The sequence below is a fragment of the Loxodonta africana genome, chromosome 22, assembly GCF_030014295.1.
Source record: "Loxodonta africana isolate mLoxAfr1 chromosome 22, mLoxAfr1.hap2, whole genome shotgun sequence".
Lineage (NCBI taxonomy): Eukaryota > Metazoa > Chordata > Mammalia > Proboscidea > Elephantidae > Loxodonta > Loxodonta africana.
The window spans coordinates 52,253,642-52,270,785 of NC_087363.1; the positions used below are offsets into that span (position 1 = coordinate 52,253,642).

At 39.0% G+C, this 17,144-nt stretch overlaps 1 protein-coding gene across 4 annotated transcripts in view; it reads right to left on the reverse strand.

Moving 5' to 3' along the window:
- Positions 1-17,144, reverse strand: part of CNTN6 (contactin-6) — a 232,094-nt gene that overhangs the window by 149,764 nt on the left and 65,186 nt on the right. For all 4 annotated transcript variants that reach the window (XM_010590042.3, XM_023548001.2, XM_023548006.2 and 1 more), the window contains exon 2: positions 11,463-11,558. In XM_010590042.3, coding sequence (XP_010588344.2) covers positions 11,463-11,558 — 96 coding nt within the window. The remainder of the gene's footprint in view (positions 1-11,462; positions 11,559-17,144) is intronic.

Here is a 17,144-nt window from a genome sequence, read left to right on the forward strand (position 1 = left end):
AGTTGATCCACAACTGAAATATTATGCCCAGAGGACACCTTAATGAGACGGGAATTAAGAATCATGAGCATACTGAGAGACAGCCAAACATACCAGAGACTGGAAGCTGTCACACACACACACAAACGTCAAAAAAAAAAAAAAGGATAAGAGCTTATATTTTGACCCTGGAAAAGATTTTTGAGAAATGTTAGAGCAATCTTCATACATTGAAGGCATGCCATGTGTTTAAATGGTTAAATCAAACCCTGTCCATTGAAATCCACAAGGCAAAAGTAGGACATGTGATTGTAGGAGACTACAGAATACTGCTTGACCCTTAATATGATGAATAGACTAAACTTTAAAGCTATAGCAGAAGATTTATGAGACAGTGAGCTCTCTATCATTAGAATTGATCAAGCAGAGAATAGATGACCATTTCTTGAGATGTTGCAAAAAAGTTTTAGTTTTGTTAAAGATGGGAGGTTGAACCTCTGCTTCTATGAATGAACTACTACACCCTCAAAATTTTTCAGTTCCCTTAGAGTCTGTGTTTTTAGATCAAGTATGCATAAATGCAATTCACTTTTTATTTTTGAAAATATGCTTTGACATTCTTGTTCTCTTCTCAGGTATTGAATCTTCTTTTTCTTGTGCAAGTCCCTACTGGAGGCTTTCATCATTTCCTGTGGTCTGCTGCTTCTAAGCTTCTTACTGATGTCCTTTGCTGCCTCACTTCTAAGCCTTGTTGCTCTGTCTCTGCCAAAGAGATGCTCAAAGGGGTTTTGTTTCAAACTAGAGAGCCGTCTACATAGTAAATTCTTCTTCACTATAAAGAGGAGGAAAAAATGTAGTTCAGATTCCCCTGTTGTCATTGACTCCTCATCTTTTGAGACTTTTGTGAAATAAGACAATCTTGAGCAAATTCCCAGGACTATATCTCAGCATAGGGATATGTATCCAACACCTGTGTGGGGAGAAGAACGAGCTCCAGGTCTCTGAAATTCATTGTAACCCTGTTCACTTAACAGAAACTACAGGTTGCAACTAGGTGCCCAAGAAATCTTTTATATTCTCCACCCTATAATCTTGGAACCTGAGACTGTAATTTCTATCTCTCCCTTGGTGAATTCATTTTTACCTTAGCCGCTAAAACTTTCTAATCTGTCCCTACATGTGGTGTATCCTTCTTCAAGAGTGGAACATTTAGATGCTGCTGGAAGAAATCTGGCCCAGAAATAGGGAAGATTACATAAAGCATAAAAATAAATTTACAAAGCACTTTCATTTCGTATCCTATTCATCAAACCAACAAGTATTTTGTGAAGCTAACTGGCTATAGCTAATATGCTTATTATATGTGAGTGGATACTGAACATAGGAGTATAAACATAATTTCCCAAATACTTATTGCTAATGCCTGGAAAGGATAGGATTTCAACTTAGACCTGTCAGATGTCAAATCCTTTGCTCCTTCCTTGATATAATCTTCCTACTCATCTAAAACAATTGATATTTTCTATGTCAATCTCCTTCTTGCCTCTCCTTCTTCACCTTCAGACTTCCTTCGAAACTAATTGCCTATCCAAACCTATCCATGTACTAGAGCAATCAGTCCTTACCATCAGTTTCATCTCCTGTCAACATTGTCTGCCTGTGCCCAGTTTCCTCAGAATCTTGTAGGATAAAAGGTTAACCTGTCACATTAAAAAAAAAACCAGTGTCGTCACATTAAATTACTCCGAAGTGCTTATAGCTAATATTAACTGGGGATAGGATACATACGTAAAATGTGAAAGAAGTCATTTTTCTCTCTAAAAAGGGCTAAAACAGAGGTTCTCAAACTGCAGTGAGCAGCAGATTGACCTGAAGGTCTTGTTAAAACACAAATTGCTGGATTCCAGTCTCAGAGTTTCTGGCGGGTAGGTCTGGGGGAAAGCCCAAGAACTTGCATTTCTAGAAGTTTCCAGATTATGTCTATGCTGGGGAGCTTAAAACCACACTTTGAGAACCACTGCTATGTTGTCATTAGATGCCATCGAGATTCAGTTCCAGCTCATAGCGACCCCGCGTACAACAGAACGAATCACTACCAGGTCCTGTGCCAAACTCACATTCATTGCTGTATTTGAGCAGCACTATGTCACTTAGCCACTATGTCAGTTCATCATGTTGAGGATCTCCCTCTTTTTTGACGATACTCTCCTTTGCCAAGCATGATGTCCTTCTCCGGGGACTGGTCCCTCCTGATAACATGTCCAAAGCACCTGAGACAAGTTCTGGCCATTCTCATTTCTAAGGAGCATTCTGGCTGTACTTCTTCTGAGACAGGTTTGTTCATTCTTCTGGCAGTTCATGGTATATTCAATATTCTTTGCCAACACCATAATGCAAAGGCATTAATTCTGCTTTGGTCTTCCTTACTCATTGTTCAACTTCCACATTCCAACCAACAATAATCATCAATGCATGTTGATTACATGTTTGATCAATTTCAGGCAGCAGAAGTTGGTAAAAATCTTCAGTTTCTTCATTTTTGGTATCAATGGTTGGTGTGTAAGTTTGAATAGTAGTCATAATAACTCGTCTTCTTTGTAGGCATATGCCAATGTTGTACTTCATGATAGATCTTGAAATGTTCTTTTTGATGATGAATGGGATGCCATTCCTCTTCACTTTGTCATTACTAGTACAGTAGGTCATATGATTGTCTGATTCAAAATGGCCAGTACCAGTCCATTTCAGCTCACTAACGCCTACTATATAGATCTTCATGCATTCTATTTCATTTTTGATGGCTTCCAGTTTTTCTAGAGTCACACCTCTTACATTCCACGTTCCATGTATTAATGTATATTTGCAGCTGTTTCTTCTCATTTTGAGTCGTACCACATCAGCAAATGAAGGTCCTGAAAGTTTTACTCCATTCATGTTGTAAAGATCGACTCTACTTTGAGGAGGCAGCTCCTCCTCAGTTGTATTTTGAGTGCCTTCCAACCTGAGGGGTTCATGTTCTGACACTATCTCAGACAATGTTTCATTGCTGTTCATAAGGTTTTTACTGGCCAGTTTCTTCAGTAGACTGCCAAGCCCTTCTTCCTAATCTGTCTTACTCTGGAAGCTCCACTGAAACCAGTCCACTATGGGTGACCCTGCTGGTATTTCAAATACTGGTGGCATAGCTTCCAGCATCACTGCAACACGCAAGCTACCACAGTACAGCAAACTGACAAATGAGTGGTGGACCACTGCTATAAATGGTAAAAATTCCTCTATGCATAATCACCCCTGGAGGAGAAATGCCCTTGTTTTGGACAAATGATGACTGCCTTATATTTCTGTCTTTGAATGGTTTTGTTGGAACCTGGAGAAGAAGATATCATTCATTCATACATTCATAGAATGTCAGCCATGAAAGATATTTGAGAAATTGTGTAGCCCAGTCTCCTCATTTTACAGGTAAAGAAGCAGGGAGGAAAATTTCTACCAGCAGAGATGAGCCTAGAGTGCCTTTTTGTGTCCCTCTGTGAATTGGTGAAGACATTAAGCTAGGAGCAGCTCCTGTCATTGTATTTTTCATCCTTCCCTGTTCCCTTCTTCCCATGGGCCTGCCCTTGCCATTTGCTCAGACAGCCAGCCTGCAGTGGGGGTTTTAATCTATTTTCTTCCATCATGGGCCACTGCAGTACTTAATTTGTATATTTTTTAATGAGGAAAGAAAAAAAGAACCGTACAAATTAGAAGCTTAAAAATCTTCTCATTTGGCTTTTCTTAATTAAATGTATAATTCATGAGCCACTTATTTTGAAACCATTGAATTTTTAAATATTTTCTCCACCATCTATGACATTTATTTTTTATTAATGATTGTGATGCATTTTCGCTATGATGATTCAGCAGTAACATTAGAGCTGAATAATTGGTCCTTCCTGAAACGGTTTCTATAGTTTCACATTGACACCATCCTCTACAATTTTTCTATTATTAGAAATGGCAGATCTGCAGTAAGCAATTGAAAACTGTATCTGCTGCTCTCTCAAGCATACAACAAATTCTATTTTCCCCAGAGCATGATTATGTTCTGACATCTTTTACAGTCCTATGTCTTGTACTGTAATATTTAAAATACAAACACAAAGATACATGCATTTATACCCATTATATGGGATGTAATTTTTATTAGGGGGGGAAGTATCTTATGTGCAAGAGACCAATAATGATAAACACTGACACTGAGAACTTCTATTGGCTTTGTAGAATGGATCTAAAAACTGGTAGTATGTTTGTTTAGGTAGAAAATAAATGAGCAGAATAAAGAATTTGAAGCACTGTGCTCGGATTTAGAGGATAAATCCCCCCTTTGGAGTATTCCAGAACAAATGTCCTTTACTGAAAACCTTGTGAAATGCTCCAGGGTTAAATGGTACTGACTCTTGGGTGGTAAATCATGGTTATGCTAGCTCAATGGCAAAGACCTAATTCAAGAACAAGAATTCCTTTTTCTGAGCTTAAGCCATTTCTATTGGTGTCGACCAAGTTTATGATATAACCAGAAAATTGTCCCAACATGTTTACAGTCCATTTCTATTTGAGTTCCCATTTGTTCTACAATTATTATTTGACCACCTGGATTTTATTAGATTTCTTCTGATTTACACACCTCTAGTTTGGAATCATGGAGATGCTTGTCTTTGTGGTCTACAAACCACTAAGTAAAGACTCCCTTCGTTCCTATTATTGCTGAGTTACAAAGGACTGTAGGAATGATGGTGCACTGACAAATTCTAGCTGGGGAAGGAATGAAATCATGGCCAGCTTCTGAGTCGAACAACTGGGAAACCTCAAATTCCAAGGAATACAGATAACATCATGGGCTGTAAATATCCAAGGACTAGATTTCCCTTTTCCTTCCCAATTCCTCTCCTCCATAGGTGTGCTTAATACAGCACATGGAAGAGATGGGCTATACCAATGGTTCTCAGACTCAGACAAGTTTCTTTCCTGGGGACATTTGGAGATATCTGGAGACATTTTTGGTTCTCACAACTGAGGCTGGGGACTATTGGCATCTTGTGGGTGGAGACTAAGCATATTGCTTAGGGGAGGAAAGGAATAGGAAAATTTAGCACTTTTTCTCACTATAACACAATTCTGAGTCTTTGCTAGGAATGATTTTCATTTTAAGGGAATTGTCAATATCTTTATTGACGCAAATACAAATGCTGGGCTCAGAAAACAGTGCTATCTTTCTGCTACAGACACAGATGCTCCAAACTACTGGCATAAATTTAATTGTTCTATCTGACTTAAAAGTTAGGTCTGAGGTGAGAAAGGAACATTTCCTTTAAAACACATCTTAAACCTGTGATTTTTATGAGCCCTGAATTGAGAGTTCTATATTCAGATAATAAAGCAAAAGGGTGTATGTTTTACTTTGGGTATGGTGAAACTATTATTTCACAGTGAAGGTGACAGGCATTAGACAACATGCATTATTTCTTTATCTTATCATTTTTAAATAAAATTTCAAGTGAGCCGTAGCTCACCATACCCATGGAAATCTATTCACTGCGTATTTTCATGTTCATCCTGTAACATTGGATTGAAGATTTTTAGGTTTATTTCAAATTTTAGAGGAAATTCTGCTCTTAATCCTGCTATAAGTGACATGTGCAGACTATTTACTACAAGTGACTGTGGCTCTTAACAAAAGCTTACCTTTGAGGTGAGTGAGAATCAGTAGTGTAGAGACTTCTCTGCTTAAGATTTGATGTTGACTTCAAGGTTCAGTGACCCCTGACACCCACACCCAAATGAGTGAGCAAAATAAGATGTGTATTTCCCCCTTTGTCACACGAACCTGCGTGTAAGGAATGAACTTGGAAAACCCCAGGGACATAATAGGAGAAATAAAATGTTTCTATTTAGCTGACTATCAAATTTTGGTTCTGCTGAGCACCAAGGAGCTAACCAGCAGAACTGCATTTTTCTGAGACTGGTCTGTAAACTGAGGAGAACTTCAATAGATAATGGAAGGATTGGTTAGAGATTGTTTGGGAAATGAGGGAAGTCATAGACCATTCTTATGGATTGAATTATGTCCCCCCAAAATGTGCGTTGCAGTCCTGGCCCCTGTACCTGTGGATGTGCGAGTGTTTGGAAATAAGGTTTTCTTTTGTATCTTAACGAAGTCATACCAGTATAGGTCTGGTCCTACAACCAATTACTTATGAGCAAAATAGACACACAGACCCATACAGATGACATGTGAGGCCCCACGTACAAGCAAGGGAACACCAAGGATTGCTGTCAGATACCAGAAACTAGGAAAGAGGACCACAGAAGGAATTGACACAACCAAGACCCTGATTTGGACTTTTAGCTATCAGAACTGTGAAAAAATAAATTTATGTTCTTTATAGCCACTCACTCGTGGTAATTCTGCTACGACAGCACAGGCAAACCAAATAACTACCAATAAGATGGTTTAGCAGAAAGGAAAAATATGTCTAATGGGGAGTGTCAATGAGGTTTTGCGATCACATATGCATTGTACCCCTCTACTTGATCTCCCCCCAAAATTTCCAGTCAACCTTAACATTTTTCTGAAACATTTTAGAATTGAATTTTTTGAGAAGATAGGGTCAAGGGCTACATCTAGCACTAAAGGCGGAGTGTGAAAACAGATCCAGTCACAATTATGGGGTCTGATTAGAAATAGGAATAAAGGAGTGAATATACTCATTGTCTCAGAGTATAGAGAATGGTTCCTGTTTTGCTTCCACATTGGCTTTTCACTGTGGGTAGCTTATCCCTGGAATCCCTAGGTGGTACAAATCGTTAATCCACTTGACCACTCATGAAAGGCTACAGGGTCGAGTCCACCCAGAGGTGCCTTGGAAGAAAGGCCTGGTGATCTATTTCCAAAAGATCAGCCATTGAAAACGCTATGGAGCATAGTTCTACTCTGACACACACGGGGTCACCATGAGTTGAAGCTCATTTGATGGCAATCAGTTTTGGGTTTTCTTTCCTGGAATAAACCCTCCTCTTTCCAAGAGGAGCAGCGCAGTTTCCAAGAGGCCTCTGCATTTGCAGTTACCATAAAAATTAAAAGTTGAGTACGAAGCATCTACAACAAAGCTTTCTCTTGGATCGACTCCTTTTGTCTATCAAAAATAAAAGGACCAACATATAACAGCTCCTTAGTTTTTTGTTTTTTTTTCTGTTTAGTTCATGCTGATTACTCTATTTCTCTGAGTTGTGACCAATCATTTATATGGGAAATCCATCGAAACTTTTTCTTTTGGTTTTTAATTGTGCACTGGGAACCATTCTTTGCTGGGAAAATTGATAAAAGCTAGCCTAGTTGATATATTTTCTTTGTAAAATATTCTGAAATGTATTTGATAGCCCTACTTCATTAAGAGCTATTTTGATAGTATTTCTACAAATACATTAGACAGAGAGAAAACATAAAGACTTAGGATTTTCTGATAAAATCAAGTTTAATATGATTCAACTCTTGATACTGAACTACTTGTGAGACCAATTGCCACTGACTTGATACAGAGAAAAACACAATAGGCAGAGGTGTAACTAGGGCATGGCAGGTATTGCACAGGTGGCCCTGGGTACATGGCACCACTGAGCATGGTATGGCCAGTGGCATATCTATGAAAAACACATTGCTGTGCTTCAGGAAGGATGTTGAGCCTTACCAAGTTAATAGAAACTGCTCAGTGACACTAGTGCAGCACCCCAGATATGCCACTGACGATACCACCAAACTCTCCAAAAATCGTATAAGAATTTTAGTCTTTATGACTTCTATCGCTATGGTGTCTGTAGCTTTTTTTTTTTTTTTTTTTACTACCAACTGTACTAATATTTACAAGAAGTCTCTGCTTTACACGCATAAGACTTGAAAATAATTTGGCCATGCCAACATTTGTTCCAACATGTCCTGCTAACCACATCCATTCCATTTACATACTTCTAGGGAATCTCCCTGTTACTGCCATGTGTGCAAGAAAATACGGAGACTTTAGAGAAATTGAAAATAGTGGAAGAAAAAAACAATTTTGGAAAGCATATTGTGGTAGGCAGAATTCTAAGATGAACTCCAATGACCCATGCCTTTGTGGTGTGATTGATTACTTTTGTGTGGCCTTTCTAGCTATGGTCTTGTAATCCCACTCTAGTGACTGGGCAAAACTGTATGATAGGGTAATTCTGGCCCAACAAAGGGAAAGCCTTGGTGGTGTAGTGGTTAAGAGCTTATCTGCTAACCAAAAGGTCAGCAGTTTGAATCCACCAGCCACTCCTTGGAAACCCTAGGGGGCAGTTCTACTCTGTCCTATATGGTTGCTATAAATTGGAATCTAGTCAATGGCAATGGGTTCGTTTGTTTTTTAAAAATGGATTGGTCAGTTTTGCCATCCTGCTGGGTTTGAAATGAGCCACCCCAGTGGCGGGAAAGAGAGGAACTCCCCATCACCAAGGAAGAAAAGCCAGGAGCCAGCATGTCTTTTGGACCCAGGATCCCTGCGCTGAGAAGCTGCTGGACCCAGGAGATAGAAAGCAAGCTGTAACCCTGAAGCCGGTAAGAAGTGGTGGCAGAGACCTGGCAACAGACACGTGGCAGCAGGAGTCAGCGTGGTGGGCTTCCTGACCCATGGAGAGAGAGAAAGCTGAGTGGCTTTGGGCAGAGGCTAAGGGCCAGGGAGAGGTTTGCCTGCAAGCATAGCTGATGGAAGAACTGTATCCTGAGTGTTTCTGAGCCTGAATTGTAACTGTTACTTCCCTAATAAACCCCATAATTGTGAATATTGTCTGCGAGTTCTGTGTAGCCATTGCAATGAATTATCAAATCCAACAAAGAAGTAGAAATTGCCATGGGAGGGACAGTTGGTGCCAGAACTGGTAAAGATGGCAGAGACAGAAGGCACCTCTAACCTCCGCCCCTTAGGAATCAGCTTGGGCTGTTGGTTGTGATTCTCCTTTTCCCTTGTGAAGTTAGAGGAGGTCAGACACTGCCCCCAAGTCATTTTTATGCCCTGTTTTATAATCCTTTCTATCAGGGTGTGGGCAGAGTTTGTGTATATGATATGGTATCACTCCCATTATTAAGTTAGACTATACATTTGTTGTTGTTGTTAGTGTTAGGTGCCCTCGAGTCAGTTCCGGCTCATAGTGACCCTATGCACAACATCTAGCCTTTGGTCATTAGTTTTCAATGTGTCAAATCTATTTTTGGGATGGGCTCAAAATTCAGGTAGGATGTACTCAAAGTTGTACTTTGGCACTTGTGGACTTGTTCTGATTTTCTCCAGTTTCAACTTGAACTTGGATATGAACAATTGATGGTCTGTTCCACAGTTGCGCCTGGCCTTGCTCTGACTGATGATTTCGAGATTTTCCATCATCTCTCTCCACAGATGTAGTCGATTTGATTCCTATATATTCCATCTGGAGAGGTCCATGTGTCTTGCAAAATTCAATCATGCGATCGCTGGCATTGTTTCTATCACCCCCAGGAGTCTGTCAGTTTGTTGTAGTGTGGAGGATTGTGTGTTACTGTGATGCTGGAAGCTATGCCACCAGTATTCAAATACCAGCAGGGTCACCCATGGCAGACAGGTTTCAGCTGAGCTTCTATACTAAGACAGGCTGGGAAGAAGGACCTGACAGTCTACTTCTGAAAAGAATTAGCCAGTGAAAACCTTATGAATAGCAGCAAAACGTTGTCTGATATAGTTGCAGAAGATGAGCACCTCAGATTGGAAGGCACTCAAAATACGACTGGGGAAGAGCTGCCTCCTCAAGGTAGAGTCGATCTTAATGATGTGGATGGAGTCAAGCCTTTGGGACCTTCATTTGTTGATGTGGCATGATTCAAAATGAGAAGAAACAGCTGCAAACATCCATTAATAATCAGAAAATGGATAGTATGAAGTATGAATCTAGAAAAATTGGAAATGACAAAAATTAAATGGAACGCATAAGCATTGATATTCTAGGCATTAGTGAGTTGAAATGAATCCATGAATATTATTATACTGCTGCCTTCAAGAATGAACTTGGAGGTTGACTGTTGCATGAGAAGCATGACCTGATTTTATCAAATCATCCAGAATTTAAGAAAATGCAGCCCCATGAAGGACAGAATCAGATCATTTATGTCCCGGACAACAGGCTACTTCACTGGCCGATCCAGATTCTTCCAAAGTAGAAGTTGGCATTTATTGCTTGATTTTCACCACTGCTAATAGATATTCTGACCTGGAATTTGCTTCCAAATAATGGGGTAATTCTCCTTCTCTTTCGGTAGTTACTGTAGGGTTTTCAAAAAGGGTAATGACATTTAGCTTTCCACAGAGCCCAATAATACAAATAAAATAACAATCTTCAGTTTCTTACTTGTAAAAAGTACTAGACATTATATTAATCAATTTATATTCTTTGGCTCATTTACCATTTACAACAGCATTATCATACAGATATTAATTAGTGTATCAGTTTTACAGATAAGGAAACTGAGCCTCAAAGGGATTAAATAAATTGCCCTTTGTTATGTAGCCTGTATGGCACGACACCATATTCCAGTGGGGGTCAGCTCCTCGATAAAGCTCCATTGCCCACACTGTGTGTATAGCCAGGCTGCACCTCCTCAAGGAAATATTTGTTCATTGATTGCTTGAATAAATATTTTGAAATGAAATATTTGGATGTAGCACTATTTGAATGTGGTAGGGTGAACTTGACTATTATTTATTATTAGGATGAACTTGATAAGCTTTCACAGACCCTGTGCTTTGATGAAAGTTTACCACTGGCTCCAAGACTAGATATGTCCACTTGAGTCTCTGTATTAGTTTTCTAAGGCTTCTATAACAAAGTAGGTGGCCTTAAACAACAGGACTTTATTGCCTTACAATTGTCATACTTCCTCCTAAGTTGCTAGGGAAAGATCCTTTCTTGTCTCTCCTAGCTTCTGATAGTCTCAGGCACTCCTTCGTTTATAAATGCACCTTTACATGGCCCACCTTTCTCTGTCTACCTCTTTACTTCTCTCGTCTTTTACAAGGACACCACTCATATTGAATTAGGACCGACCTTATTCCAGTTTGAACTCACAGTAATTTAACTGATAATATTTTCAAAGACCCTATTTACAAACAAGATCATCTTTACAGGTACTGTGTCTTCAACATATCTTTTTGGGGTACACAATTCAATACATTATGGTCTCTGAGTGACATCGTTAATAAAAACCAAAACCAAACCCCTTGCTGTTGAGTCGATTCTGACTCATAGTGACCCTATAGGACAGAGTAGAACTGCCCCATAGAGTTTCTAAAGGAGCGCTTGGTAGATTCAAACTACTGATCTTTTGGTCAGCAGCTGTAGCACTTAACCACTATGCCACCAGGGTTTCCAACATCATTAATAGTGTGACCAAAATTATCCCACCATACCTCCAACGTGTGGCGGTGGACCACAGAGAAGCACCACACCTTGACCTTCTCGGACAGACACTGTGCTTCTTGTTTTAGTTTCAAATTCTTCAATATCTTGGGAGGGATGGGGGAAGAAAAAAAAAAAAAGAAGGTTTAGAATTAATAATTTTGGAAAGGAAACCTTTAAAAGAAGAAACTTGGACTTACTTTCGTTATTAAGTGTAATGGATACTCATAAAATGACCCAATTTAGTTGAAGATCTATTTATCTGCACTGATTGTCATTGCTCAAAACCTTGTTTTCTTTCTTTTTATATAATTAAACAGAGTATATAATAAAGATATTTGTTGGCATTACTCACTATCTGTGTATTTTTATTCTTCTAGGCAGCTTGTAGTCTGGCAGAAAATTTTTGAAGCCTGGCTCAGGGACGGTGTAATTAAAAAAAAAAGTTACAAACAAAGCAAATTAACATCTTCAATTAGTGGTTGCAATTTGTTGTATGCATGGAGTCCAAGAAAATTTAGATTGGAATGGTGTGAGGAGAGGAGTTCTATGTGACTGAACTAATGAGATTGAAGGAATATTTCCTACTTCATCTTGATCTACTTCTTCACATAGCAATTTTATAATCTTATCTGGAATTTTCTGATTTCTTACAACATGAAAGAATCACAGAAATTCAGAATTGAGAGTTTACTAGCTATTTTGTTAAGACATCAACCTTATGTATAAATGCTTAAATATTACTGGAAAATGATCACCCAAACTCAGGGAATGGACAAATTATTTAACTTCTCTGAGCCTCAGTTTCTTAACTTGTAAAATCCATTTACTCATCCATTCAATAAGTGTGTATTGAACACCTACTAAAATATAGGAAGGTTACTGAGGGCAGAAGACATATCGGTAACTAAAACAGGCATGTACTCTTCCCTTATAGGGCTTACTATCTAGTAAGAAGACTGGTTAGACAACAATTAAAAATATTTAATTTACTAATTTTTATGGTGTTCTGGAGTGGAGACTCCTACTTGTCTGCCAGCATTCATTCTCTAATCTTCTATAGTAATAGAAGTGTAAATGAAACAAAGTTGCTAACCACTGAATATGTTTCCCAGGCACCTCTGCAGCTAGGTTTGGCATCCAGAGGTGATGAGTGAAATTTATACCTCTTGCTTTTGAGAAGAAATCTCAGTAATATCTAATGTTCCCCATTCACTCACCATCCACCACCATATGGAATACCAATGACGAGATATCTTGGAAGCCACTTGATGAAAATGAAAGCCTCCATTTACTTGAATACTTAAATGACTACATGGAGCAAAACCACAGTTGACCTGGAACACTCACTATAAATCATCACATAAAAACCAAAACCAAACCCAGTGCAGTCAAATCTAATCTGACTCGTGGCGACCCCATGTGTTACAGGGTAGAACCGCTCCATAGGGTTTTCTTGACTGTTACTGTTAGAGAAGAAGTCCACTAGGCCTTTCTTCCATAATGCCACTGAGTGGGTTAGAACAGCCAACCTTTAGTTTAGTAGTCCACTGGCAAGGCGTTGTGCTGCCCGGGAACCTGATCATTAAATAGAGGTAAGTAAAATTTTATCTTGTTTGAAGGATTGCATTTTGGGGTCTCTTTGTTACAGCCGTTTGACATTTTACCTTATGTAATGGATTTTTTTTTTTTTTTTAATGGATAAGATCAAAGTTGTCAAGGATTTCATTTTACTTGGATCCACAATCAACGCCCACGGAAGCAGCAGTCAAGAAATGAAATGACACATTGTATCAGGCAAATCTGCTGCAAAAGACCTCTTTAAACCACTGAAAAGCAAAGATGTCACCTTAAGGACTAAGGTACACCTGACCCATGCCATGGTGTTTTCAGTCACCTCATATGCATGCAAAAGCTGGACAATGAATAAAGAAGACTGATGAAAAGTTGATGCCTTTGAATTATGGTGTTGGTGAGGAATATTGAATATTCCACGAACTGCCAGATAAATGAAAAAATCTGTCTTGGAAGAAGTTCAGCTGGAATGCTCCTTAGAAGTGAGGATAACAAGACTTAGTGTCACATACTTTGTACATGTTATCAGGAGGGAGAAGGACATCATACTTGGTAAAGTGGAGGGTCAGTGAAAAAGAGCAAGAGCCCCAATGAGATGGATTGATATAATGGCTGCAATAATGGGCTCAAGCATAATAGCAATTGTGATGATGGCACAGGACCTGGCAATGTTTCATTCTGTTCTACATAGGGTTTCTAAGAGTTAGAATCAACTAGATGGCACCTACCAATAACAACAAGAACGCATACTGTAAAGGAAAAGACTGAGTGCAGATATGGTGTGTTTGAGCCAGCCATACAATCGCGGTATGGGACAAGGAAAAGCTGGAGTAAAAACATGGGAAAACACAGGAGATTTTCAAGACATTGAAAGGCAGCCAGTGTAGCTAAAGCATAGTGGGCAAGGAGCAAGCAAACTACAGGAGTAAGTAGGAACTGATGGGCTGTTAATGCACATTTTGATTTTAGTAAAAACACCAAGGAAATGTCTAGAAATGGCCTGAAAATACAACAATAGAAGAAGTTGAATAAAATTTGAAATATAGAATTGAATAATATTAATGATTAGAAAGAATGTCTTAAAGCTAATGGGATTGACTTGAGAAAGTGTTAAGAACATACAATTAAGTTTTTTAAAGAAGTTGCTAAACATTGATATGACATTATATCATTCTGGAAGAAAAAATTAAAAACCTAAATATGAGCACCTCTTAAAATGGGTATAGAGAAACTTACAGAATAACCTTTTTAAAAAAGTCTTCGTTGGTTAACAAAGTAGAGTGGTTTGAAAAGGTAGAAGTAAGGGTTATTAAACTTCATATTTACATGTCTTTTTTATCTTTTAAATCCTGTACTTTCTAGAGATATATAATAAAGACTATATATTGTGTGTGTATTTTTTTCTTTTTTTTAGGTTTGCTTAATTTTAACAGCCTTACTGAGTTATAACCAAATTAAAAAATATTGATGTGATTTAGGGTAAATCAAGAGTCCTAATAAAGAGTATCCCAAGTTTGTGTTATCTAAGAGACAATATCATGTAGGTTATGAAACATAAGTCCTGAACTCAGGGAAGTGGAAAAGTCAAGAAGGAGAAAACTGGGGTTCATCAGCAAATAGATAGTATTTAAAGATATAGGAGTGGATTTAATACCCATTGGATGACTCCCAAGTGTTTTGGCCTGAGCAACTTGATGCAGAGTGGTCCAGGATCAAACCCTGATACTTTCCAATATTTATAGGTAGACCAGAGAACCACACTTTCGACATGCCATCAGAAAATACCAGTCCATAGAAAAGGACATCACATTTGGTAAAGTAGAGGGTCAGTGAAAATTAAGGGAACTTCCAATGAGATGCACTGTCACAATAGCCACAATAATGGACTCAAGCATATCAATAATCGTGAAGATGGTACAGGATTGGGCTATGTTTCATTCTGTTATACATAAGGTCACCATGAGTTGATGCCAACTTGATGGCAACTAACAACAACAAAAAGAGAACCACAGGGATAAAGGAAGGAAGGATCAAAGAGAAAGAGAAAGAAGGAAAGAACGAGAGAGAAAAAGAAAGAAAAAAGAGGATATATAATGCAACTAAAAGGTAAAATAGAACAAGAAAAGTGGTGTTGTATTTAGAAACATGGGTCACATGTGATCTTACCCAGATATATTCACACAATGGAATACTACGCATCGATAAAGAACAGTGACGAATCTCTGAAACATTTCATAACATGGAGGAACCTGGAAGGCATTATGCTGAGCGAAATGAGTCAGAGGCAAAAGGACAAATATTGTATAAGACCACTATTGTAAGATCTTGAGAAATAGTAAACCTGAGAAGAACACATACTTTTGTGGTTACGGGGGGGGGAGGGAGGGAGGGTGGGAGAGGGTTTTTTTATTGATTAATCAGTAGATAAGAACTGCTTTAGGTGAAGGGAAAGACAACACTCAATACATGGAAGGTCAGCTCAATTGGACTGGACCAAAAGCAAAGAAGTTTCCGGGATAAAATTAATGCTTCAAAGGTCAGCGGAGCAAGTGCGGGGGTCTGGGGAACATGGTTTGCGGGAACTTCTAAGTCAATTGGCAAAATAATTCTATTATGAAATCATTCTGCATCCCACTTTGAAATGTGGCGTCTGGGGTCTTAAATGCTGCCAAGCGGCCATCTAAGATGCAGCAGTTGGTCTCAACCCACCTGGAGCAAGGGAAAATGAAGAACACCAAGGCCACACGACAACTAAGAGCCCAAGAGACAGAAGGGGCCACATGAACCAGAGACCTGCATCATCCTGAGACCAGAAGAACTAGTTGGTGCCCGGCCACAACCGATGACTGCCCTGACAGGGAGCACAGCAGAGGACCCCTGAGGGAGAGGGAGATCAGTGGGATGCAGACCCCAAATTCTCATGGAGAGACCAAACTTGATGGTCTGACTGAGACGGGAGAGATCCCGGCGGCCATGCTCTTCAGACCTTCAGTTGACACAGGACAGGAACCATCCCCGAAGACAACTCATCAGAAATGAAAGGGACTGGTCAGCGGGTGGGAGAGAGACGCTGATGAAGAGTGAGCTAATTATATCGGGTGGACACTTGAAATTGTGTTGGCAACTCTTGTCTGGAGGGGGGATGGGAGGATAGAGAGAGAGGGAAGCTGGCAAAATTGTCAAGAAAGGAGAGACTGAAAGGGCTGACTCAAGAGGGGAGAGCAAGTGGGAGTAGGGAGTGAGATGTATGTAAACTTATATGTGACAGACTGATTGGATTTGTAAACGTTCACTTGAAGCTTAATAAAAGTTATTAAAAAAAAAAAATGAACTGAAGGAAAAAGAGTAGATTAAGATGTGGAGACCACAGGCCTACAAACTCTTCATAGCTCACTATGAATGGGAGGTAGGATTTAGGGAGAACATGGAAAGGGGTTAGAGGATAAAGGGTGGTATGCTAATAGAAATGATTAAAAAAAAAAGAGATTGATGATTTAGGACCTAGGTTAGAATGAAGTCCTTGTAATCCCAGGGTAGGAACTGGAGCCCATATCGAAGGATTGGCCCTTATAAGAAGGGAGGGATCTTTCCCAGTACACAGGAGTGAAGAGACAAAAAATATGCTTGCTGATACAAAAAGGACTTCAGAGTTGTGGATGGTTAGATGAGGTTTTTTGTTTTTTGTGTTTTTTTTTGCAGTGGTTTCAAAATTCTCAGTGAAATTGATGGGAAAGGATTGGATAGGTGGTTTAAGCCAGTTAGCAGGCAACTAACAACAAGAGAACCACAGAGATAAAGGAAAGAAAGAAAGCAAGGAAGAGGAAGGAATGAAAGAAGGAAGAGGAAGAAATGAATGAAGGAAGAAAGGAAGAGGATGGAAGGAAGGAAGAAAAAAGGAAGGGAAGAAGAAAGGAAAGAATTAAAGAAAGATTAAAGTGAAGATTAAATAAAATAATGAAGGTAAAGTATCTAGAAGACAGCCTGGAAAAGAGTGAAAAAAAAAAGTAATTATTATAATTATGATATTTCAACGTGATTATGGCATAATATTATATTTTTTCTGGCTGATGTAAAGCTCAGATCCACTAATCTATAAATACAAGTTTAATAGCACATTC